The sequence below is a fragment of the Phymastichus coffea genome, unplaced genomic scaffold (assembly GCF_024137745.1).
Source record: "Phymastichus coffea isolate CEN01 unplaced genomic scaffold, Cenicafe_Pcof_1.1 PCOF00048, whole genome shotgun sequence".
NCBI lineage: Eukaryota > Metazoa > Arthropoda > Insecta > Hymenoptera > Eulophidae > Phymastichus > Phymastichus coffea.
Genome location: NW_026706859.1, coordinates 888,618 through 913,363, shown reverse-complemented (window position 1 = coordinate 913,363; position 24,746 = coordinate 888,618). Strand labels below are relative to the sequence as shown.

The window sequence follows — 24,746 nt, the reverse complement described above, 5'->3', positions numbered from 1 at the left end:
ATGTGTGCGTCTACTTTGCATTATTAAATATTGTTGCGTCATCGCGCATGGATCAACAACGCCGCCACTCATGCGAGAGAAGGGTGGGTGAGTGACGCGCTCTCTCTCACTCTCTCTCTCTCTCTTTCTCTTTCTGTTTGACCTACAGGGCGATATGAATCGGCTTATCTAATGCTGATATCATTCCAAGGTATCTCTACTCCGTTCGATTTTGCGTAAGCGATGAATAATTTATAATACATCTTTTTTAATAAAGAACAGATTTACAGAGATGATAATTTCAATTTGCCGATAGACGGTGGATCCTTCAAATTACCGACTTCTAAAAATCTTTTCAATGAGTTTTCGTTGTTACTTCTATTTATTTTTCTGGCGTGGAATGAAACGTACACTTTATCGCGTTCAAGTTTCACCTCTCCCACATAAATTAGGAAATAATGTGGGAAAGATGAATATACGTTGGTAACGTGGAACTTCCGTAATTTGATGACGACCTAAACCTATAAATATGCATTGTGCTTAAAGTTGCGCGCACGCGCGTACCACTTTTTGCCACGGAATAATACGCGAAATCCACGTCTCGTTGATGCCATTATTACTTTCTCTCTCCGCGTGATATCCATTGTATGCGAGGCACCGGTTGAATTTTCGGCGGGAAACACGTGGCGATGAATGGCTGCTGCGCCAGAGAGAGAGAGAGTGAAGGCGGCGATATATAGTAGATTCGTTTCAATGAATCATCTGCCTATGACAGCTCTTGCTTTCCCATATGTAGATATTATACACACGTACACAATGGCTCTCTCCCCATTGACGTTCGCTCTTTTGGCGTTGGAAAAACGGAAAGGGAGGAGGGGGCGTGGGGGATGCTCGAAAACGTATACTACTGGCCTTTCGAGCAAGAAAATTCTACTCTTGTCGCCGACAGAATGGCGCGCTCATCCTTGCAATTGTGCGCTCGCGAGGGGGTGGAGCAGAAGCTAGAAGGGTCAAAGAAGAGAGAGAAAGAGAAAGGAGAAGATGGAGCACGAGCGCAGGCCTCGTTGCGGACTGAGAATAGAAGAAATGGCGCGCAGACGAGGATGCTGCACGCGCATAAAAAGAAAGATTGCCAAGAGTGGACTCTTCAGACTGACAGGGGAATAGAATTTTCGCGAGACGATGGGCCAAGAAAAAACGAGAGAGGATACGAGCAGAGCACAGCTGAGAAAAGCTTATATTTTGTTTTTCGAGGAACGAGATTTGATTTAGCGCGACTTCGTGCGCAAAAGTTCTAATGAAATGAAATGTTAAATACGACGTCGGCCGTGCAAAATTTGACGTGCCAATGAGCTTTTTATTTCAGTCACTGAAGTAACTTATATTAATCAGCTAATATGTTTTATTGGTATATTACTTTGTAAAGTAAAAAGTCAAAATTCGCGTTCACATGTATTTCACGTTTGTTTACGTAATGTACATAAGCTTAGTGTCGATAAATACGAAAATAGGTTCCTCTTCTAATTTCCCAGTACAATGCCCACACCCTACATCTCGTTACTGGTCTATTGCGGTCCGCGTGGCTTCACTTCTCCGCGATAAACATCGACCACATATCAGAAGCTCATACTCTACTATATGGGTTTACACATGCGGAAAATCCCCGCGGGGAAAGAGAGAGCGAAAGAGAGAGAGAGAGGAGAGAGAGAGAGAGAGAGAGAGTGAGCAGAGCCTTTGAATATGCGTGCATATTTTGTACGAGTTGAGTGTGCATATATTGTTGCTCGAGCTTCTCCCTTTTGTTGTTACACGATCTTCCGCTACGCTGCGGAAGCCGCAGCGCCAGTCTCGCACTTTCGCAATATTGGAAAACGTTTCACCCGGAAAAAAGTAGCTGTTACAATTTTCAATAAATTTCGTGTTTTAGCCGCTACAGCTGCTATTTACTTCAATTTGTATACAAGTAAGCATGAAGAAATAAGTTTACCGACGATCACGTGAAAATTTATAATGATTTATATTTACATTTTTTCGAGATCAATGGAGCATGTAATAACTTACACATAATTTAGTTTTCTCATATGCATAACACTTACCAAAATGTTTTTAAGTGTTGAAACTCCGATTGAGTGCGATATTTTAAATTAAGATCTACATAAACATGAATTGTTTGTTTATGAATACATTTATCATGAAAATAAAAATATTTGCCTATTCCAAAAAATATATATTCATTGCCAATAAGAGAATAATCAGAGTCGTAGTCTATGCTAAAAAAATAAGGGAGCGATTTCAATTCTAATTTTACAAAATGATCGTAAGTTATAGTTGAGTAAAGCCAAAAAAAGTGTAGGAGCCAAGACGATACTTTAGCAAGAGACTTTTTTTCGTGTGTTCGCGATTATGTTATCGATGGGGCCAACGTCGTCGCCCCCGTCACCCCATAGAGTTATGGTTTTGAAAATCAGACGATATGGATCATGGCCTCGTCGTATTTTTGCGCTTTACAAGAAAGTTCGGTTAGGGCACTTTTAAAAGAACGAAATTTATTCTTTGAAGGGTAAATCCAAAGGGACTACTTTTTATCGGCTTTATTGCACTTTAATTTCTTACCAGCATATATCAATCGTAAAAACCAGCAAGGGAGAGATTTCCGTTTTATTAAAATTTAATGAGTAACATATAATCCGAAAAAAGCGTGACAGTTACAGTATTAGTGTAGTAAAATTTTCATGAATTTTTATAAATATAAATGTATTTTGATGAAGTTTTATGAAATATAAAAATTTTAATGAATGTTATAGCACTTTTTCGGAGTCATACGGTATTATTTCAATGATTGATTTTCCACACACACACACGCGCACACACACACACACACACACACACACACACACACTTTTACAGACAAAATTGACATTAGAATGTTTAGTTGTCATAGAAACAAAAGTTCAAAAAAAAATGAAAATAAACAATCGAGCAAGCAAGCGCTCAAATGAAAATCAATTAATTGTCTACGTCGAGTGAAACGATTAATACGTGAAAACTAAATGTTTTTTGTTAATTTATAATAAATTGGGGTTTCGTGACACAAGTCTTTTCCTAAAATGCTGCAATTTATGTATTATTAATTCTTATTATTTTCGCACATGCACTATAGATTTTGAAACCAAATAGTAAAAATAGTATAAATGCTTCTTCATTTTATATTACGTAAGACTTAGAGCAAATAACTTATGTGTTCATAAGACTATGCTTTGAGGTGTAAATGAGTACCCTTGGTTATAATTCCTTCAATTTTTTGTTAGGCGAATGAATTAGTTATTAATTATTTCTACTCAAAGGCTCTAAACATTTCAATTTCCAGCATCTAATGTGGTACTTAATAAAAATTCATCAGGATACCTGATAATTTCATAACGGCGTACTCTAAATACCACAATACAATGACAACCTACGCGTATATATACCTAGAGTACGTGTTGCGTCAACAAACCTTTCGTTTTAGACGGAATTTCCCAGCATGAGGTGCGAATGCTTTTAAAACTTAGCAAGAAAATTACCAAACGTAGCAACAATAAAATATCAAAACTTAACGATCAAGGAAATTCCTATTGTCCATGCTAGGGAGTCCGACAGAAACTTGGAAAAATTAGTAACGGGCTGTTGAATAGAGCAAATGGATCTTAGCAGTTCGAGTGTTGAACTGATAGGGAAAGCGAGCGAAAAGCCGTCTGTTGAAGACGGCGAACAAGAATAAAGATAATCAAGTTGAAGATTGACAATGCGCTTTAGTAAATTATAGTTTTACAAGCTAAAGGCGCAAAAGCAGATCAAATTAGCAAACGCTGCTATACAAAATAACAAAGGTCAAAACGAGCATGAGCAGATTTGCGTGTTTGAGTGCTCAGAACTGAATGGTCTCTCCCTAGAAAAATTGTTCTCTTTTCCCCTTTCCATTACTGTGACGTCTAACGTGGGCGTTGCAATCTAAGCCCAAACATTCTCTTAACCGACTTTTCCGCCATTTCTCTTCTTTTCTCCAGTTCTCCCTCGGCCCGCCTTGGCCCGTTTTCGTGCGGATTTATCCCCTCCCTCGCTTCGCCGTCAGTTCGTTAGCGACCTCGGATCAACTTTATGTCGATTCCGAGACAGGAACCCATACTCTGAAACTGTTTGATGGTCAAAGCAGCCTCGAAAACGGTTCCCGAGGTAACGATCAGACCTCGGAAAGAGTTCTTCAGTTGGGGCATACAGCACAAGTCTGCTTTTTGGTGGCAGCCTGCCTGTAAGATAGCAGCGCGAGAGAAGGAGACCTGTCGCCAAAATCGATTTATTTGATCACAATTAAAATCGTTCGCAGATCGCACACGTTACAAGTTTCTTAGTGTAGTTTTATTTAACCTAGTATAATGTAGCACTTTATTTTATGTTTTTTCTGTTATTTATTACATTATTTGAATCTTTTACGTACCAACTCGAAGATTCTAATGAATACGAATAAGTCGTGCTGTTTAAAATAGACTACATACATCGATATTCATTAATGAATCAAAATAGAACTTTCACCCATTTTTTCACAGGAACCGATGAACTTTTACTTATTTCAATATAAATTATCCAAAAGATTAATTCAAGCTAAGATCGATAAAGCTATTATACTATTATACAACACTAAACTCTACATACTCAATAGTACACACACACACACACACACACATACATGATTATACCATCAATCGTATATTAGTATGAGTAATAGGTTTAACATCTTGTACTTTTTGTTGCCTCTATGAGAGTATCCATGAATATTCTTCAAATTTAAAGAGGTTAATATTCTGATAATTAGTTTCCATTGCTCACACACTTCTTAATTTACAACTTACAAAAGATAAAAATACGTTCTTCTCTATTTTATTCTATTCACATTCTTTATTTTTCTATCAAATTTTCATACGACAATCATTTCAGTGTCACAGGTGGTTATAAAATTAACGATCTGTAATGATAATTTCAAAACTTATCGTTTTATATTTTCAAAACGATTTATTAACGGCATATTTTCATTCTAAATTATAATTTATTGCTGAAATATAAATCTCACACCCCAAGATATTTATAAAAATATTTCAAAGTATACTGGATGTCGGCGAATCGTGTTTTTTAAGATAAGTTGACATCGCGTGCAACTTAAATTTACAACTTAAAGCACAGAAAAAACTTGCTTGTGACATTCAGTATTAATTCTGCCGCACGCTCTCTCTGTCTCTGTCTGTCTGTCTCTCTCTTTCTCTCTCTCTCTCTCTCTCTTTCTCTCTATTCTTTCTTTCGAACGCTAGTCTTGCGACTTATCATAAATTTGCAAACGCTCGAATATCAAGTGCCGAATGTTTTCGCGCTTGTTTCTCTAATCGCTACTACGTGCCAAAAGACTCTTTTTTTCGGCTACTTGTGCAGATAATACAAACTAGAATGAAAAAAAAAGAAGAGAGGGGAAAAAAATTAAGTTGTTTTGGTGGCGATTATGACGACACGCTCGATTTTATGACTTGATGATTCGGGACTCGGGGCACCGAGATTGATGATGATCGATCATCCATGCGTCCGTTGCTATTGTTTCGGGGCCTTTTTCTTTTAATAACGCGGCTGCTTACCTCGTGTGCCGTCCGTTGTTGATCGTATCTATCCGGGAACCATCCGTAATAGCGTCCGCCCCGATGCTTGAGATGTTGTTCGGCATCAGCTCTGCGCCGCACCCACAAAACTAGTGTGACACGACATGCACCAATCGGCCAGTCGCTGGAAACCTGCTCGAAGGCTAATGGCGGAACTTATGTCCGTAAATTCCACGTTGCATTGACTTCACGTCAAACTCAGATTTCCTAGCCAATCATGAGCTTGTTCATATTCTTTTCGATACAGACAGGAAAGATTAATTCATAAATCTGACGATGACAAATTTATCAATAGCTGATGTCACACAATGCATACACATACAAATTACAGTATAAATATCATAGTCAATTAGTCTTCTTTCTTCTCTCTTCTATTAGTTATTGGTGATCTTGGTCCCGTAATCCATGAAGGCGTTTAAAATTTCCATTAAACTCCTCAGAATACTCAGAGCTATCGTAAGCAAATTAGTTCTGCTAAATTCTAACTATTTCAATGCCGACATGGTCTTAGTTGGGAGAGCATCTTTGGAACAAAATACTAGTGGTACAACCTTCACAAAGTTCACTAGCCCTTTTAGCTCTAGTTAGATTTTTATTTGCCATTTGTGCGTTGTTTGCATCTGGTGTTGGGAGTTGCCTTTGCCCAGGTTGAATCAGTGCAGGTATTCTAAGGTTAATACGAAGGTGCTGCAATAAAAGTACCGAGTTGCGATAATCCCTATCTATTGTGTTATCCCCGTCCTGGAGCCAGTTTGCTAAATGATTGGCATCTTTTTTAAATGCTTTATAAAGAATTTTGGCATCATTATTACGATCGTCAAGAAAATGAAGTTTGAAAATAGTCGGAATATAGTCATTTGAGGTGTAAGGTTTATTTTGACTAGGATAAATACCTAGCATAACATAAACAATTATTTATTTATCATAGCTCAACCTTATCATAATCTTAATAAAACAGTATTATACAACAACAACAAAATCGAACGCTCTTATACAAACAAGTTTACAATGTAGTGATCTGTTTCCATTTAACGATACGCATCTTTTTTAACAGAAGGCCGGTCGAAATCAAAACAACAAGTATGTGAAAGAATCACAATGCGCAGTGAATCGTGACACAGTACTTAGCTTCGGCTAACGAGTGAGACGATCGCCAGCTGCTTGCCCAGATGCTATTATCAAATCTCCCCTTGAAGTATGATGATACGTCGCCTCATCGGTGCGAAAGTATCAAACTCAGGATGATGCAAGGTAAATACTCGGCGTCAATAACGGTCCATAGGCCTTGGAGTCTCGCAATGACCCGTGGATGGGAGCAATGATGAGGCCAACAACGAGCAAAGACGTGGAAGCCTCACAGGCAAGTGTCCAAGCGTTCGCTCAAGAAAAGCTGCGACTCTCCACTCTCTCAGTCGGATTCGACGCATTGATTAGCATAATACTTACAATTAGATTATTCGCCGAGAGAGGAGCACGCACACATCAGAATTAGAAGTACATGTGTATGGCGCGGAGACTTGAACATCGATTCACATCGTTACAGAAGTTCCTATGAGGGTTGCTTTTAATACATGTCTATTTTTGTAAATAAAGTATGATTATCACAATACACGAATGTCAGAATTTTTGGATATGTACGAATATGTGCTGTCAACTATAGTTCTTACTTTCTTTTCAATAGGGTGAGATTTGTAGAGCTTATTTGTATAATCTGTTACAAGCTATTCTATAAATTGATGTCTAGTTAATGAAAAAACCCTGATTATTTCTAGAACCGATCATTGTGGTTATAATGTTTTGACATATTTAATGACTGAACTGACATTTTAACTAATAGACTGATTAGAAATAATTTTTTAAAATTATTACTCAATCCCTAACTTATCTTATACAGAAAAATCAATAAATCTTTCTTGTAAATGTCTCTCAATTTTTCGTTTTGTACTACGAGATCACAAAATGTTAAAAGTTCTTTTAACTTTTGTTTATTGATAAGTGATAAGTATTCAAAATCATAATCAGTTTTACCCCTTTTTGTCCCTATGGTTACCCTATTTGCTCCTTCTTGTTGTTGATTTTTATATTTGTATTTTGTTTCTTCTTTTTGCCCCCTTTCGCCTGTAAGTTAAAGCCTGTTCATATTGTAAGAATAATAAAATAGCAAGTAGCTTGACACTAATGAAAAATTTTTGTGCAAATAAATTGTGAAGTTGTTGACACACGAAATTTTTGTTTGTGAATGCGCCAAAAATAGAACTCCATGACTTTCATGCGGGAGGTCTAGGTTGAATTTCCTGCAGGTATCAACAGCCTTTTTTCAAAAAACATGCGTGTTAAAATTAATACTATGTTTCTGGTTGTTCGGAATCTATCTTAAACGATAGAACTTCAGTTACCTGGAGGATTGGCGTCCTCTGGTTATTTATAAGGGGTTTATGCTAGAAATTATGTAGTTGCAAGTAATAACTGCTTTAGAACGTGGTAATTAGATGAATCTTGATGGTTCAAAAGAGGATGCCAATAGCTAAAAGAGGTACTAAAAAGGAAAACATATCTTCGCACATTACGGTAATGTGAGTGAGGCATCTTAAAGGCCCGAGAAGTGCATATGACGAACAGATTAATTGAAACTAATTATTCGCTGTTCGAAAAAGTCGTTGATAATTCTATTAACTTTTCCTGTCACACTTTCATTATTTAATAATTATAAATTGCTCTAAAGTTGTTACATCGTGTTATCGGATAATCTATTTTTAAATAGTGAAACATAACTGCTACAAATATGGAATAGTAAGTTGTCGAGCTATGTGTTTGAGCGTTTTTAAAAAGTACTCCATAACATTCCCACTACAATGCATTATAGAGCACATTTATTTTAGTTGTGATTTTTTTGTTTTTATTAATGTTATAAATTATTATAACAAAAAATTATCTAAACGACTGCTCATTTCTTTAATATAGCCCTTTTTTCGTTGTAGATAATTATTTCCATAATTTCAACTTTTGTAATATAGATTTTTACAATTCTACTTTTTATTATTTCTATGTATCTTTCTTTTTAATTTTTAACAAATCTCTCATAATTTTTTACTGTAATTTCCATTTTAACTGAATTTCCATCCATTTCATCATTAGCATACATCGTAAAGATAATTTTATATCAGCGTAACTAGCATCGTAAGTCCTCAACAAGTGGAGCTTCGACCCAATAACCATCATCCTCAATAACACCCTTCGAATTTTGTGGTTGGGCAGGCGTTTTGAGCTGGCAAAGTATATAGGCCAAGAGCAATACATCCGAGGGCATAAAAATATCAAGCACACTATGGATTTCATAAACCCACGTGGGTGCGTGCACTGGCAAATAAGTTAGGCTTTCGAGGTATAGAAAAGGCTCTTGTTAATCGCAATTTTTATGAATTTGTATGGTCCAGAAACTCGGGGGAGTTTAGCGATCGTAAAATCTCCGACCACACGCATATAACCATTCACATAGAGTATTAGTTCGTTCATTGGTTGTGCGGTTTGGGCAAAGTTTCAGTTTATTATCCAGCTTATGCATTATTTATTTATTATTGCAATAAAATGATGGCGTTAAATAGACTATATGATGTAGCATAGACTAATTGATCCGTATATTCTGAAGCTCGTGTACGCGCTTATTTTAGTATTAAAAGGGAGAGCTTACTAATTTCCGTTTTTACGACTTACACCATTTGCGATCATACGTTACCCGGATTTTGTCCGGCATTTTCTTTCTTTTTTTTCATTCTTTTATTTTTTGTTTCGTTGTTTGTGGTTACATAGGGAGACACTTTTATATGCTTTTTATGTGTTGCTTGATAGAATTTTTTCGTCAGTCCTGTGAGTTTGATTGGACGTGTGCATGTAATAATATTTTTACGATTTTAAGACGTTGCGCTTTTACATTTTGCGTAATTGGAAAAGTTCTCGAGGGGCCGAAAGTTGGGGAAATTATTATGTAAGAGAATACTATTTTTATATAAATATAAAAAAAGAAATGTTGGAATTTTATTATCAAATTTTTTTGCGAATAAAAGTTTGGGAATAATGCTTGGATAAGATGAAATAGAGAATGTAGCGTTAACATCAGGCCGTGTAAATCTTGTTGAAGCATCGAATCATTTGCATTAGCAAGTACATTTCTACAAAATATCACGACAATTAGCGCGAAATCGACGGTAGAACATTCTCGTACGAGCAACATTGCCAACATCGCTACGGATAGTAGCTGCGAGGGGACCCAACGCGTTCTCGCCAAGATACGAGTGCCAAAGGGCAAGGGATGCCATATCCTTGGGAGCCGCTGTTCGTTAATTATAAAACGGAAAGAGCTCTCGAGAGACTGCTCAACTCTATAGGATTGACCGAACTCGTATCAGCGTACGATTACTTTTTTTTGTCATAAGAAAATTAACGAGTTAGCAGAAGCAAGGAACGAAATTGCAAGCTTTGAGAGCTTGATTACCCTACGAGTACAATTAATTAGCATTACAATTTCTAGCTTTGCAGTTAGCGAGCCACTAAAAGTCAAGTAGATTCAGACAGCGCAACAGACTTTGTATTGATTCGTTTTAATCAATTTCTCTGCGTAATTCTCAACATTCCGCCGCGAGCCTCGTTGATTACGTCAAAGCTTAATTTGATTATGCAGATACGATTTCAGAATACTGTATCGCGTTTCCTCGACAAAGTGTCACGTTTCAATGGAATTTCAACGTACAATGTATATTTAACAGAAATTCCTTAGTTTACGTTTTACAATTATTTATTAATTATACGATCGATTCACTTCCGAGATCTGTATTTTTTCAGCAACTAAAGAAAGCTATAGTGCATTGATATTTTAGCAAGAGACTTCGATCAGAGCACAGGAAACAGGAGCCAATTCAATTACACCGTCGAATTCAATATTGCCTAGTAGCTTAGTAGGATGGGGTATATCGGCATACGAACCCAGCAAACAAGAGTGTGTGCTTTTACGTATGTATGTATGTAAGTGCAGGCTTTCGAGTTATCCCGGAAAAAAACTCGACTCGATTTTCATTCGCTGCAGGCTCGGCATTATGTATGTATCCATGTGGGTAGACATGTACGTGAGCATAATACCGCTCGCATTCATTGTGTCAATTCCTATTTTTTTCTCCTCCTTTTATCATACGAACGAACGTTGAATCAATTTTTCCATCTGCCGTTTCATTCAATCAGAGCATAAATGATTTTTTGTCTTTTCATTCCGTTAGGATGTTGAATGTAATTAGAATTATAATTAAATCAATGTGTATACTTTATTTTGTGAAAGAGTAGCTTAGCCCACTTTTATATATTTCACTGAATGGCAATCATAAGCATACGATTTCACATTCACCTGTTTTCAGTTAAACCGTGAGTTTTTAATTTTTTTCAAACTATTAATGTGTCGGATATTAAGATGTTTACTTAATTGATTTTATGTGTTCTAATAAATTAAATTAATTAAAATAAATGCCAAATAAATATAAAAAGTTTAATAATATTTTTAATTTCAACATTTTAAATATATACTTAAATCAAATAAGTAATATTTGTAGTCCTCTATTTATTAGTAAGAATAAAAACCACAATATAAGTGAGTTTATTTACTAGATTAACATGAAATTATAAATAATATCACTTATCATCTTTTAATGCTGCTTGCGATATTTTTAATGCTAAAAAGGACTGGATTCGCTTTCAATAGACATCGACTTTCATTGTAACAGACCGCTCTTTCGAAAATAAAGCTCAGTAAATTTTGACAATCAGGGCAATCCACTGTTAATAATTTACATAATTTAAGGAGGTTCAAGAGAGTCAGCTGTGGGAGCTATGCGGAACGACTCCTCTGACCGCGCGATCTGCTCCACTCGTTGCGCATCGCCCTGTATAATCTACAAACTCGAGTTTCCATTCACATTTTAATTGATAAGTTACAAGTTTCAATGGTGACCTTAGCTTAAACTTTGGATTTAGATTCTACAATAATTATTATACAGGTATGTACGTTTTTTAAAGATCTGTTCATGTTTTCTAAATATACACTCTATCACGTTTGATGCCGTTTTTTCCATATGAGCTCATGTGTAAGAGGTGAACTTCGTGATTACTTTTCTTTAAAATTTCGACGGTAATAAATATTTTAAAAAATTTAGAGACCTTCCAATTACTCTAACCTATCATAGTTTTTAATTTTATCACGATCTGTAAATTTTGATATATATCCGAAACCTCTACTGAGAAAAGTGTTGTAATATAATTTACTACATAGGTAACAAAAATTACTATTTCATTAAGGAAAACGTGAACATCTGCGATGTCTAGGTATTTTTACTATTTTAAATAGTAATTTCTGTGTTGTGTGAAAAGGAGATGCTAGGATAAATTTTACTATATAAAATAGCAAATTTTATTACGCAGAAAACAATTTTTACTACTACGACAGAAAAAGGCAGATCTTTATATTTACCTATTAAAGCCTAATTAAGTAATTAACCTAAGCTAAGACTTATGATTAGTACATAGTAGTTCAAGTAAATTCGCTGATGGGGAGAAAGATTTTTTATTCGAAAAATTTCGCCAGTGACTAGGTCTCGAACCCACGACTTTCGCTTTACCAGCCAGACACCTTACTGATTGAGCTATCACTGCTTCAATGTGTATATATAGAAAGGCTGTAACTATTCTTTCAGTCAATGTTATTGGAAGTCTTTTTTATTTTTTATTAAATATTTAACGAATATTGCTCGGACACGTCTCGCCGCTTGTGTTATAAAGATAAGCACTAGTTGCACACGAATATACAACTAAGTATATATAATTTTGTCCAGAAAATGCGACAAAATTATCAGCCGAAAATAAGAAAAAGTCATTCATTACCGTGCACTCACTTTATATTAATCATTCAATGTAATACTTGAATTATTGTCATAAGTTCATTACTGCAACGGTTTTGCCGGTAATGGCTTGCCGCTGTTAGGTTAGTAAACAACGTTAACAGTGACCTGTCGCAACAGTGGCGCCGCCATTAGAAGTCTGAAATCTTCCAGCAGTAGATTTTATTATATAAAGTAGGAAAAATCATGACTCCTAGGCAGCGCTTTTAGAAGATATAATTTTTACTATTTTATATAGTAAAAACTTTCGATACAATAGTAAAAGTTATTAAGTAAAGAGTAAAAATTATTATGTTGGTAGTAATAATAACTATATAAAATAATACATTTTCTTGAATTAATTTTTACTATGTAATATAATAATTTTTATTAATGTATTTATACTTTTTCCATGATATTTTGATAAAATTTATTAAATATGTAGCGATATCTGTTATATATGTCAGATGTCCACGTTTTCCTTAACTAAATAGTAATTTTATCTATGCATATTGTAAATAATACTACAACATTTTTCTCAGTGTCCTTAACCCACAATATAGAAGAATCTTGTAGAGTAAAAAATACTGGTTGCCTTTCTTGACATAAAGGTGTATTCGACAATTTCGATCACCCTGTTATTTTGCTTTTCGACCACTTTCTTGGAATTATTTTAGATTATCAGATATGTTTTAAAAATCATATAGATTAGCTTGAGAAAAAAAGCTTAAAAAGTCACTAAAATTATCAAATTTCTGTGAGAAAAGTGATGAGAATTTCAATCTTAGCACCTTGTTATCCTTACACAAAAGTTTTGGGTGATCCATTTTAGACTAGGGCTGTTTCGTATACTATTCGCCTCAAACTGAACTTACTCATGAACTAGAGGAAATTTAATATCTAGGAATTAGATTAACTTTTGGATATTAGAATAGTATTTGAATCAATATATTATACTCTGAATCGAAATTAGTTTCAATCAGATATAGGACGAAATATGTATGTCTCAACTATCTACATGAAATAATGTCAAATAAAAATCTGATAGATCACGATCATGAAACATATCAATAAATAAACCAACGAGTTGAGAAGCAAGTGCAAATTTTGGGAGCGCTTTGTAATTAAATATACTAAAAAAATCTACGTTAATTAATGATAATAGAATATTCTTAGACAAACACTACTATCTATATGAATACCATCATCAAATTCTTATTGACAACATTGATATCGATGTCAAGTTCGGCAATGTTGTAACTCCATCAACAAACCCTAATGCAGAGCTTGAAAAACTCAAGGATAGGCGAAATCCATATTTCATATTCACAGACGGTAGAGCAAGTCTGACAACTCGATGTTGGTAGTCAGTGCCTGCATTGGCAAAGATTTAAATATTGAAATAAGTAAAAACGTTGAAAACTGGGCAACCATCTTCACAGCCGGTGCATTGCGATACACGAAGCAATTAAATTAGCTTTTTGTTGTTTTAACAGAGATGCTTATATCTTCACTAACTCCTTTATTATTGTCACTAAAAAATCTCAGTTTTAGCATCAAAACGAGTCCAAATATTTAAAAAATGTAAAAATTAATTTCCGATTTTAAGTAAAAAAGACCATCCAATTTCATCCTTGAACGTTTTTGGATCCGTTCATCATATACTGGAATAAGAATCGGCAATGACAAAGCTGACATGATGCTAAAAATGTTTCTATAAATGTACCTTACGACTTCTCAAAAATATTATATATCTACTTACAGTAGTATTTAACAAATAATTTATAGTCTCTATTCGCGAACTTATATGCACTGAGAAATCCAGTAAAAATATACATTTTCTCTAAAATTTTCGTAATGAGAAAAACAAGTCTTAGTTTACAAATATCAATCTCTTTCGGATAATTATAGGAACTATCAATTGGTGTGAATCTAGACATTACAACTAGCTTATTCACTATCTCGTATCCATCTAAAAATTGTAGCAACTGCGAATGCGGATAGAAAATTCAAGACTTACAATTTAACCACATTCTCTGGCAATTTGTAATGTGTAAGCAATAGTACTCAAAATTGATGAAAAAACTTCGTAAACAAAAAATGTTCCTCTCCATAAGTAGTACGATAACAGCCGAAATGTGCACCAACATGTATAATTTTTTCTCTACTTGAAAACTCCAAACATCAATTTTAACTGACAATGTAAACCAACGTAATGTATTAAAATCTGTATATATCGGAATATTTTTGTACTATGTGAAATTAACCTCGTAATTAGATACTAATTGTCTAAATAAAAAAATGGTATAATCTATTACCATTCAAGTTGTTGAATTTAACTGATTAAATTTTTTCTCTCGCTCTTTATTTATTCACTTCAATTTATTTTAAGATTTGCACGAGGACAGTTGGTTCATCGTTGATTTAAATAGTGATGAGTGCTAACATACGTGTGCCATATGGCTTTTTTCTTTCGTCTGTCTATAGTATTGCACGGTACAATCAATATATACGTAAATAGCTGTCTTAAAAAGAAAATTAAGACGTGGTCGACGAACGTTCGAGAACAATCGATAAATATCTACATTTCTATTTGAAAAAAATACTTGTTTTTCATCAAAATAATCTTTCACGCTGAATTTGCAAGGGTCGTTAGTGAAATGAGCAAAGAAAAGTCAAAGATCAGTGCCACGCGCGCGCAATTGTCGTAACTAGACGGTGAATAAGAGATGAGCATAGACTGGGAGGAGGGTAGCTCGTCGCGCAAAAAGTATAACTAATCCTCGTGTCGCAGTAACGTGGGCTTGTATACGAAAGGCACGGGGATGGCAAAGTGTAAGTAACGAGGGGTGACAATGGCGAAGAACGGGGAAAATCTTCAGCAAGAAGCATCCCCGTACATTACGAAGCAGTGCGCGGAGACGGAAGAGAAAGAGAGAGAGAGAGAGAGAGAGAGAGAGAGAGAGAGAGAGAGAGGAGTTGCCGCGGCATTGCTTCATAATGCGTTTCTGCTCCTTCCTCCGCTGTCTTCTTATCTCACGTAATCCGTCTTGTTACTGCTCTTTGCCTTTTTATGTCGCGCGCTAGACAATGGACGCAGTCGCGCATCAGAGCTCAATTTTTGTTCTCTCCTTCCTAGATTATTCGTTTATTCATTCCGAGAACCATCGGTTCAGTTTGCTTTTTTTTTACGGTGCTGATGAAGATTATGAGAAAAAGAAAATGGTTCATCAGGCGATAACGAAGTTTTGCGAAAGGACGACGGCACAAAGAGCTGCTCTCGTATATAATACGCAGTTGTATCCCGAAGGATTAATCAGCGTGCGTTGCTAGTTAATCATGAAATTCCCGTTTTCTGGTTAGCAGGGCTCGACCGCGGGGAGAGCTGACCAAAGGAGACGCGTGTCCGCTCGCTCCTCTAATCCCTTTTCTACGCAATTCCCAAATCGTTTCTCATGTTTGTGCACGGACACACGGGGACTCATACTGTGTCACGGGCATGCGCCATTTACCTTTGCCTTTCGCCTGATCGACTTGTGCGAGCGTGCCCCCCTCGACCTGCATCTTTCTAAGCCATTAGCCAATCTGCACGCACAGCTTTGCCTATTTGTATTACCTCTTTCACGTCGAAAATCCATTGTTTCTTCGCGCTGCTCTCTCCGATCTCAATTTACTTACCCATGCAGATTGAACGTGAGTTGTACCTTGGATTTTATAAATCTGACAGATGTCGCGAGGCAGATGAACGTTGATGATCGCGTAAAAAAGAGACTGCGTAATTCGACTGGCAGCACTGAAAATAATAAAACCGTGAGATCATCAAGCTAAAATCGTAAGCGAAGATCTTTAGATGTCTTTGAAGTAGAGAATGAAATGTCTATAGGGCGTATTGGACAATGGAGAGAACGAGCGAGCGCGGAAAAGACGCGAGAAGGAAAGCACAATGAAAAAGAGCAATTAAAATGCAAAAAAGAGCGAGATTTATTCGTTTGCACGGAGCGAGAGCGCGCAGAGGTGGCGTATATATACTCGAGCACACGGGCCACTCGGTCTCTTGATATTCAAGCGCCTTTCATGTCCCTCGTACCCTCGTTGATTATCAAATGCGAGAAGGGGCTTCGGGAGGTGAGCGAGCGCGTGCACGCGTAGCACTCGCCAGTGTAATAATCATTCTCATTCGCCTTTCGATTCTTTGTGCTCGCTATGCTGCCAGTAGACCGCGGTAAAACCTAGCCGTCTTGCGTCCCTGTGTGTCCCTACGTAAACGTGTCTCTCTCTCTCTCTCTCTCTCTCTCTCTCTCTCTCTCTCTCTCTCTCTCTCTATTCGCACATCATACCCTTTTCTCGAAAAAGCTTTTATTCGCCTCTAGTGGATTTATCTGAATCTTATCTAGGTTAAAGCCACAGAAATTCTACGAAGCCTCTTCGACGCATTGAAACTTCTATGGTGGGATGAATTATACCGTGCAGTGTGCCAGATTTAATTATATATATAACTGGCACGTTTTGATTGACATTATTTCTCAAGTTAAAGCATTGACACATACGTCACCGATCGTTTCTATTCCTTATTAACAGCGCTTAGCAAGTTTACATAAAAATGGTATACTTATTGTGTTGAATTATTGAATGGCTCGATCTGTGATAAATCTAGACAATTAGATCTACCATTTCAAGGCAGTGATTTCGTGCCATCTTCTCAATTACGGATGAATTAAACTAATGAGTCATTGATATTACTTAAAATTGATTAGCGCACTGTGACGCTACTGTAGTTCAGTGCTACGACATAGTCAAACGAAGTGAGTTGTAATTTAAAATTTATTTCCGACGGGTGCAGACAATGAATATAAGTAAGTAGCTTGATCGCGGTGTAAAAAGTGAACTCGTGGATTTTAATCAAAATTATGTAGTCCGACGCCTCGGGGAGTGAACTTCCAAGGGAGTCAGAAGAGGAAAAGAGAATAAAAGTTTATCGACTTCGCATGCGCGCGAACGTGGATTAAGAAACTTTTCGAGCGATCGTTTTCGCGACGACGACCTGTCTCGAACAATCGCGCGTAATGTGTTCCGTCTCGCCAGAAAAATCGCGGTACTACCTTCTTATCCAACGGACTTCTTTTTTTTTCTTTTTTTCAAAGAAGATCTTTTGCCGTCGTGTCTTTTCTCTTCTTTCGCTTTTGCTCCTCGTTCGTTGCAATCTCGATTAGGAAACGGAAAGAGCTTTTTTTTCCGTTACTTTTATTTTAACAGCAGGTTCATGAGGAAAAAAAGACTATTTGGTCGCTAAAACTTGTATGGTTTTATTGTTGAATGTTAGGGGTACTTGGATTCAAGACCTTTCAAAGTTCGAAATTATCCCCTTGAGGCACTAAAAAACGACAGTTTCGTACACAACTTCAGAGCCAATAAACCTTTTCGAAATTTAAACTTTTTCGAAGTTTTAATTTGTTTTTAAGATTTTCGTTAAGAAACAAAAGTCGCTTGAAAATTGAAAAAATGATACAGCAGTTGGTTAAAAATTGATTCAACCATTGTAGAAAGATTCATGAGAAACTTATCCGTGGTTAATTGATGAAAAAATAAAATGAATCACAACCCTTAGAAATATTGGAGTTAATATCGAGTTACTCTGAGTAGACTCATATAAGTCTTGTTTCACTGTTATACATAAAAAAGGTAAGTCAAATGAAATTGGCTGAGCTTTCACAGAGAGAGAGAGCTTTTTTGCGGCAAGCGCTTACTCTCGAACAAATGTCTATCTTAGTAGAGCCAGAGCCTGGGATCTCGGTCTCTCATTTTTTAGATAAATACGGCGTTTTGTCAGGCGGGAGTTAGCCTCGAGAACCGAGGCGTGGAAACGGCGTGGAAACGGCGTGCATACGCGTGCGAAAAGTTAAAGGTGATTTTGAGCGATTTGAAAGTGGATGGCGAGATGAGTACTCGGCCTTGGCAGCTGTAGAACGAGACGAGGGCGGGGGTAATTTGGAGATGGAGTCTCGCGCGCGCGCGCGTGTGCCACGTTAGCAAGCCCCTTTGGTCCTCTCTCGGGCCGGCAATGCTGCATACGGGCAGAGTCGGGGATACGTGTATATAGCGCGAGGCATGGTAATGCAATCCTCGTTAGTCTGCGCGGGGCTCTCTGGAGGCAGAGTGAGATCGACTTATAGTTAGCGTTTGACGACTCGAGCGTGATCCGAATGCGCGAAGATCGCAGCAGCACGTGGTGGCCGCAGGGCAAGTGTCCGTGCAGCGACCAATTAAGAAAGAGTTACGTGACGCCCACGAGCCGAGCTCCAGCCAAATTGATCGACTTTTCGCAATCGGAGCGCGCTCCGACTTGTGGGAGAACGCTCGCGTGCGTGCTCGTGTGCGCCTTTGCCGTGATTTGTTTCCAGGGGGATTTCTCGTTATAATGTGCGCAGACTTGATACTTGGCTCGCTTTTTTCCTCCTCTTCTCCCTCTTTCCACACAGGCACGGAGACTGCCAGCCGTAAATATCCGCTCCAACAGAGTCATAATATTGCGAAACAATAGATGTATTAGACGACTGCTTTGCTGCTGTCGGCTTATAATCGATGCTCGACCATTACTCGAATAATTGAAATAAATGGTGACGAGGGCACGCCACCGCTGCTCTCCTATCCATATGCCAAATGCAAATTTACCATTACATTTCTGCGGGGGTTTAACTGTATAATCAATTGCGAGATTTTCAATTTGTCTTTCCTCTTTTTTGTGCGTCACGTAATCTAGCAACTTCTGCGAGCAGGAGGACTGTTTGTCTTCGATCAAGTTGTTGAATACTTCCTTTCGCAATAACACGATTCCTTATAATGAATCCTTATTATTTTTTGCTGCAAAGTAGTGCAGCGGCAGCAATTGAAATAATAGTTTCAAGTTTCTGCACGAATGCACTCTTGCTGGCTGGATTTCGCCTCAATTATTTGCTCCTACGAGAAAAAAAAGCATAAAAATCAAAATTACACAGGGGGAGAGAAAAACGATCGAATATAAAAATTTCAATCAACCTCTTACTCGCTGCAGGCACGAAACTCACCGCAAAGTTAAACGTACCGTTGAATTTATTTTCGCGGGCGATAGACTGTGCCTGATTCAACGATCGGTTAACACGTAACACCCGTATAAATAACCGCGATAGACGATTTCTGAAAAAGAAAAGAAAAAAGAAAAAGAAAGACAACAACAACAACATCAGCAACGAGAAAAAAGGCGGCATTCGCGCTCGGCAGAAAATGAAACGGAATAACACGAGGGACGATACGTAAAATTTTTATAGAGAAATAGCACGTTGTTGGCAAAAAGAATCTTTCGCTTTCTCCAACGGTTCGTTCATTTTTTCAGGCAGTGTTGATAGAGCAATAGCGGCAAAAAAAGGCTGTAAAACCGATAGTGTTCATTCGGTCGCCTCTATTTACAATTGTTTTTCCGACGAAACTATCTCGATCATGCAGTAATATTACACTTTCGATCGAAATACAATATTTACAATGTTATGTTGCAATTTGAAAGCAGCCGCGAATAATCGTGCAAGTTATTTTCTCGAACCGGTAATCGCATGACTTTTCTTCTTATCGTCAACGGCGAGAGGGATCCGGATGAGTTTTCTCTCTCGCTCTCTTCTGATCTCATTTAAAACTTTACGCGTTTAGCCTCGTTATGTGCCTATCACAAGGGCAGTGACGAGGATGACGTGGATACGTTCTCCTTAATTATGCGCACAAGAAGCTTTTCTCGCCATTGACAAGCGGCATTACTTTAAAGGGCTTTAATTTAGTAATTTGTGCTGCAAAGAGTTGAAAACGAGAACGAGAACGATGCGAAAGCAGCGTTAATGATCCGAGGAACAGTTCTCCACTCGAGACTTGCTAGGTCACCACTTACAATTAGCGGAATCAAAGCTTCAAATGCGAGTGAAAAGTGGTTTTATTTATGATTTTGTTTCTAAAGAAAACCATCATACCGTTTGTCATAACTAACTTTGTATACGTAGGTTCGTTCCGTCTAATAACAGTTATTACTGATAAAAAAAAAATTCGTTTATTATCTAATCACGACATTAATGATTCCCCTGTAAATTGCTAAAAATAACAACTATCTGAACGCATCGTATTTCATTAGTGCATAAAGCTTTTGTGAAGCCAATTGAAGTTCAAAAAATGCAATACACTGTGTTCATTATGTTTATCGCGTAGCATGATCGCATAATAATACGACGTAAAAGAGCATGCAAAAGATGCAAGAGAACCGAGATAGGATAGAGCAAACGCAATGAAATGAAAGAGAGGAAATGACGAGGAGAAAAGAAACTAAGGAAGGAGGAGAGAGAGAGAGAGAGAGAGAGAGAGAGGAAGGTAAATGCGTGTTTAGCGGCGCAGTTAATGCGCCAATTAACTACCCTCTTAAATGTCCCATTGAATGCCGTCGCTCCGAGTCTCATGCTAATTTATTTATACTCCTCCGAGTATAATCTCTGCAGCGCTTTTCATTTTTTTTTAAAACGTAGGTAGAACGCACTATTGTAGCTGCATCTCGCCAAGAGCTGTTTATCTTCGGTCCGATATCAATCTCCCATTCATCAGCGTTTCAAGCCGCGCGCACAGCTTTTTCTATCTGCCCCCGCGTATCTAAATGAACGCTTCTTTTGTTTTCGCAATTAGCGCTTTAGCTATACGCGACTTTTCAGATGAAACTTGCCATTTTTTAGGTCGCCGTCGCCTTATCCCATTCCACCATTTCACCGATGTGACTGATCGGACGAATGACTGGTCTTCCAAACGAACCTCAGTCGAGATCACACGATCGATCAATCTGATTCGATGCATACAGAAACGCCTGAGAAACTGGTTTTTCATTGATTTTAAAGCTCCGACGAAACTTGTTGCAGTGTACAGGCAAACAAGCCATCTAAATATTGAAATTTTGCGCAGTCTCCGCAATCTTGGCGCTGTCCGTAGATGAAACGCGCGGAAAAAAGTTTGACAATGAAGAAACAGCTTGGCTGCGCTCCTCAATGCAAACAACTGGGCAAAGTAAGAAAAATATTTGACAAGTCACACTTTCAAAGTAATTAGGCGGCGCACGAAATCCCTGGGCCCTCCGCGGCTAAACTATTTCGTCTTTGGCAAATATTTGCCGCTCTCGCGTTCTCGACAAATGAGCTAAGTTTAAGCCGGCGGAATAAACATCTCTCGACTGCGCGCGCGCCGCTCGTAATAAATTGCCGCTCTCTTTTCCCTTAAAAGCCCCAAAAACTTTTGCTCGTCAGCGCCGGGCTCGGCGCAACAACAGCGCCCGACATTTCCTCGGCGCGCGCAAACAAATTCCGCGCCCGTAGCAATTGACAACGGCCACAATTTACGCTCATCTTGGCTTTCTACGTTGTTGAGCTTGCGTCTTTGAGGCGACTGTGTGAGCGTTTAACCGCCAAGTTAGTGTACAGTTTCTCCATTCTCTATCGCGCGGATAAGTTTCGCGTGTCGCGCCGGCTGCCGCGTACGCGGCGCGCCAACCGACAGTGTAAAGTCGAGCTTCGCGCGCGAGCTACGTCGTACTTGGCGGAATTACTATTCAAACGTCAAAGGAGTTGCTGCTGCTGCTTCTCCTGCTGCTCTGCGTAAGAAGGCTCTATTATCTTGCTATCTTGATGGAGAATGCGATATCTGCTTTAGCTGTGATAATGAACTTTGTTAGACGAGCGCTACCAAGTTTGATGTTTGACTAGAATAGAAACTTTGATAACTTCTTGATTTCAGCGCATCAAAATGCTCTTGTTAAAAATCCTACTTAACTTGAAACCGCTGGCAAGAAATAATCGATAAACCATAAGCGTGCCGTATGCCGAGCGTGCTCTACGTAAAATCCTGGTTCCATCATAAATCAGAGGCGTCGCCTTCGATCGGTGGCGCACCCACTTGACGCGGCTGGCATTACGGTTGCGAGATGTACAGCGCGCAGCATATCTGGCTTTCGCAGCTCGACACACGTGCACGCATATGTTTGCCCAAGGATAAAGGGAGGGGGGAGGGGGGTGAATCGCCGAAATTAGAATCGCTCGCGGGCTTCGGGGTTTGATTGGCACGTATAGGCAGTTAAGGGGTTAGCAGGCCAGCGCCGCGCGATTTGGGTATCTGGGTTTTTCGGCTTTGCATGAAAGAGCAAGGCCGAAGGGGGAGCATACTTTTCTCGTAAAAGCTCGCGAGTCCAAATAAAAAAGGGCTAGGGGCAAAGGTTTACGTCGACTCTTTTGTATATATTGTAATGCATCGCAGGCTACTCGACTCTCCCAGCTGCTGCCAGGATACTCCCACTATGCATATATATATATATATATATATATATATATATGCTATCCGTTATACTGTGGCTGCGGCTGTTGCTCGTCGTCGATCGCTCTCCAGGTATATACCGTTATGTCGTTGATCCTTTTCTTCCGTATTGTCTGTTGATCGATGCTCGCTTTGCGCTTGAATGCTCAATCGAGTATTTTCGAAAGTCTATATCTTCGCGGTCGATGTTATTACCGTGATATTTCGGGTTAATCTTGAATTTACGTTTTTTAATTAACATTTTTCAACATAAAATATGCAACACTTTCACGTGGAAGTTGATTAGCCATTTTTTCAATTGGTTTCGTATGGGCGATGTCATCCAAAATAAATTAATAATTTTAGTTTATGTGCAATTTATTAATAGTTTGTTAATAGTTTACTATTATTGTTTTAAAGTTCCACACTGCATGTACTTTCTTCGAAAAAAAAAGAGTATTATATTTTAATAAGCACGAAGAGAATAGCATACATTATTTTTATCGTCGCCTGATAAACACATTAAACCAATGTAAATAGAAGACATCGTGTTGTATTGGAAGTAGAAGTAAAATTAAATCAATGATGTCGCTGCAATTTTCATTTACAATTTTAATAATCAGACCAATGAGATTTTCCGTAACATCATTATTTCTACTTTATACACTTATTTTACTATTTATGAACTATTAGTGAGTAATACGCCACGTACTTTTCCAGATGAACAAGAATTTTGACGTCATTGTATACTAGGACTTCGGTGGTAATGAATGTCATTGGTGACTTTATATTTTAAATATATAATAATTATCGTTAAAATTTGAATTATGTTCTGTTGCACTATATGTATGAATACTGTACTGCAATGATACATACATTGCATGCAATATAATATGATTTACAAACAATATGAGTGATGATATAAAAACAATGAATTAGAAATTCAGGCAATTAAAGTTTTTTGGAATTGAAGAAACTTTTTTTAATAACGGTTTTTACTCGTACAATTATATTCATAGTAAATGTAAATATGCTGTTTGAATACTTTGTTAAAAGCAAAGATTTACTACACTAACATCTCAGTAAGTATAGATTATCACAAAATTTGTCGAGCGAGAGTAAGAATTAGACCAGAAAGAAATTAGTAATTTCTATTGGTATTAAAAATGTGCAAAATTTATTTTATAGGAAACTAGGCGGTATATCGAATAGTTCTCGACAATGTGTTTGATCGTGGAAATCTGAGTGTCAAAATAAACTATTTATAAAATCAAATGCAAGTATACATATAAATCTTGTTTCTATTTTTTAAATAAAAATTCTGTGCAATCATGTAACATTAATTACAGTGTACGCTAAACTGATAGAAATAAATGAATAAACTGAAAACTTCTTAAAAATACAATGCGCCAATTGTATAAAAATTAATTAATTATTAATTGTTTCAGAAAGGTGCGCAATCGTCATCGAACATTTGCAAGATTGAATTGATGGTTACGTAAGCGAACGTTGTTTTCATGTCAAAATCTAATTTGACGTAACCCGAGTAAGAGATTTAACAGTACCGGTAGGTGTAGCATAGCTCGTTGTCGTCGAAGCCGATCAATTGACGTCCGTTCGAGCACACACAACTGCACGCGATGCACACACAATCGCGCATGATGTAGCGTGCCCCGTAAGTGTATTTATCGAAGAATCTACAGTGACGACGAGCCGAAGCCACTCCAACTACGTTTACGTGCCTACGTCGACGGATTAGCCTCGTCGCATTTAGGGGCTTCACTTCTACGTATGCTAATGCTAAGCGGTATGTATTTTTCTTTGCTCCAGCTTATGCTCTTTTACCTCGCTC

At 37.6% G+C, this 24,746-nt stretch overlaps 1 protein-coding gene across 1 annotated transcript in view; it reads right to left on the bottom strand.

Moving 5' to 3' along the window:
• Positions 1-23,671, bottom strand: part of LOC131665217 (uncharacterized) — a 119,172-nt gene extending 95,501 nt beyond the window's left edge. Inside the window, exons 1-2 of the mRNA XM_058936961.1 lie at positions 23,607-23,671; positions 16,244-16,358 (exon numbers count right to left, since the gene is read on the bottom strand). Of these exons, the coding sequence (XP_058792944.1) occupies positions 16,244-16,358; positions 23,607-23,671 (180 nt within the window). The remainder of the gene's footprint in view (positions 1-16,243; positions 16,359-23,606) is intronic.
• Positions 23,672-24,746: the final 1,075 nt, after the last annotated feature.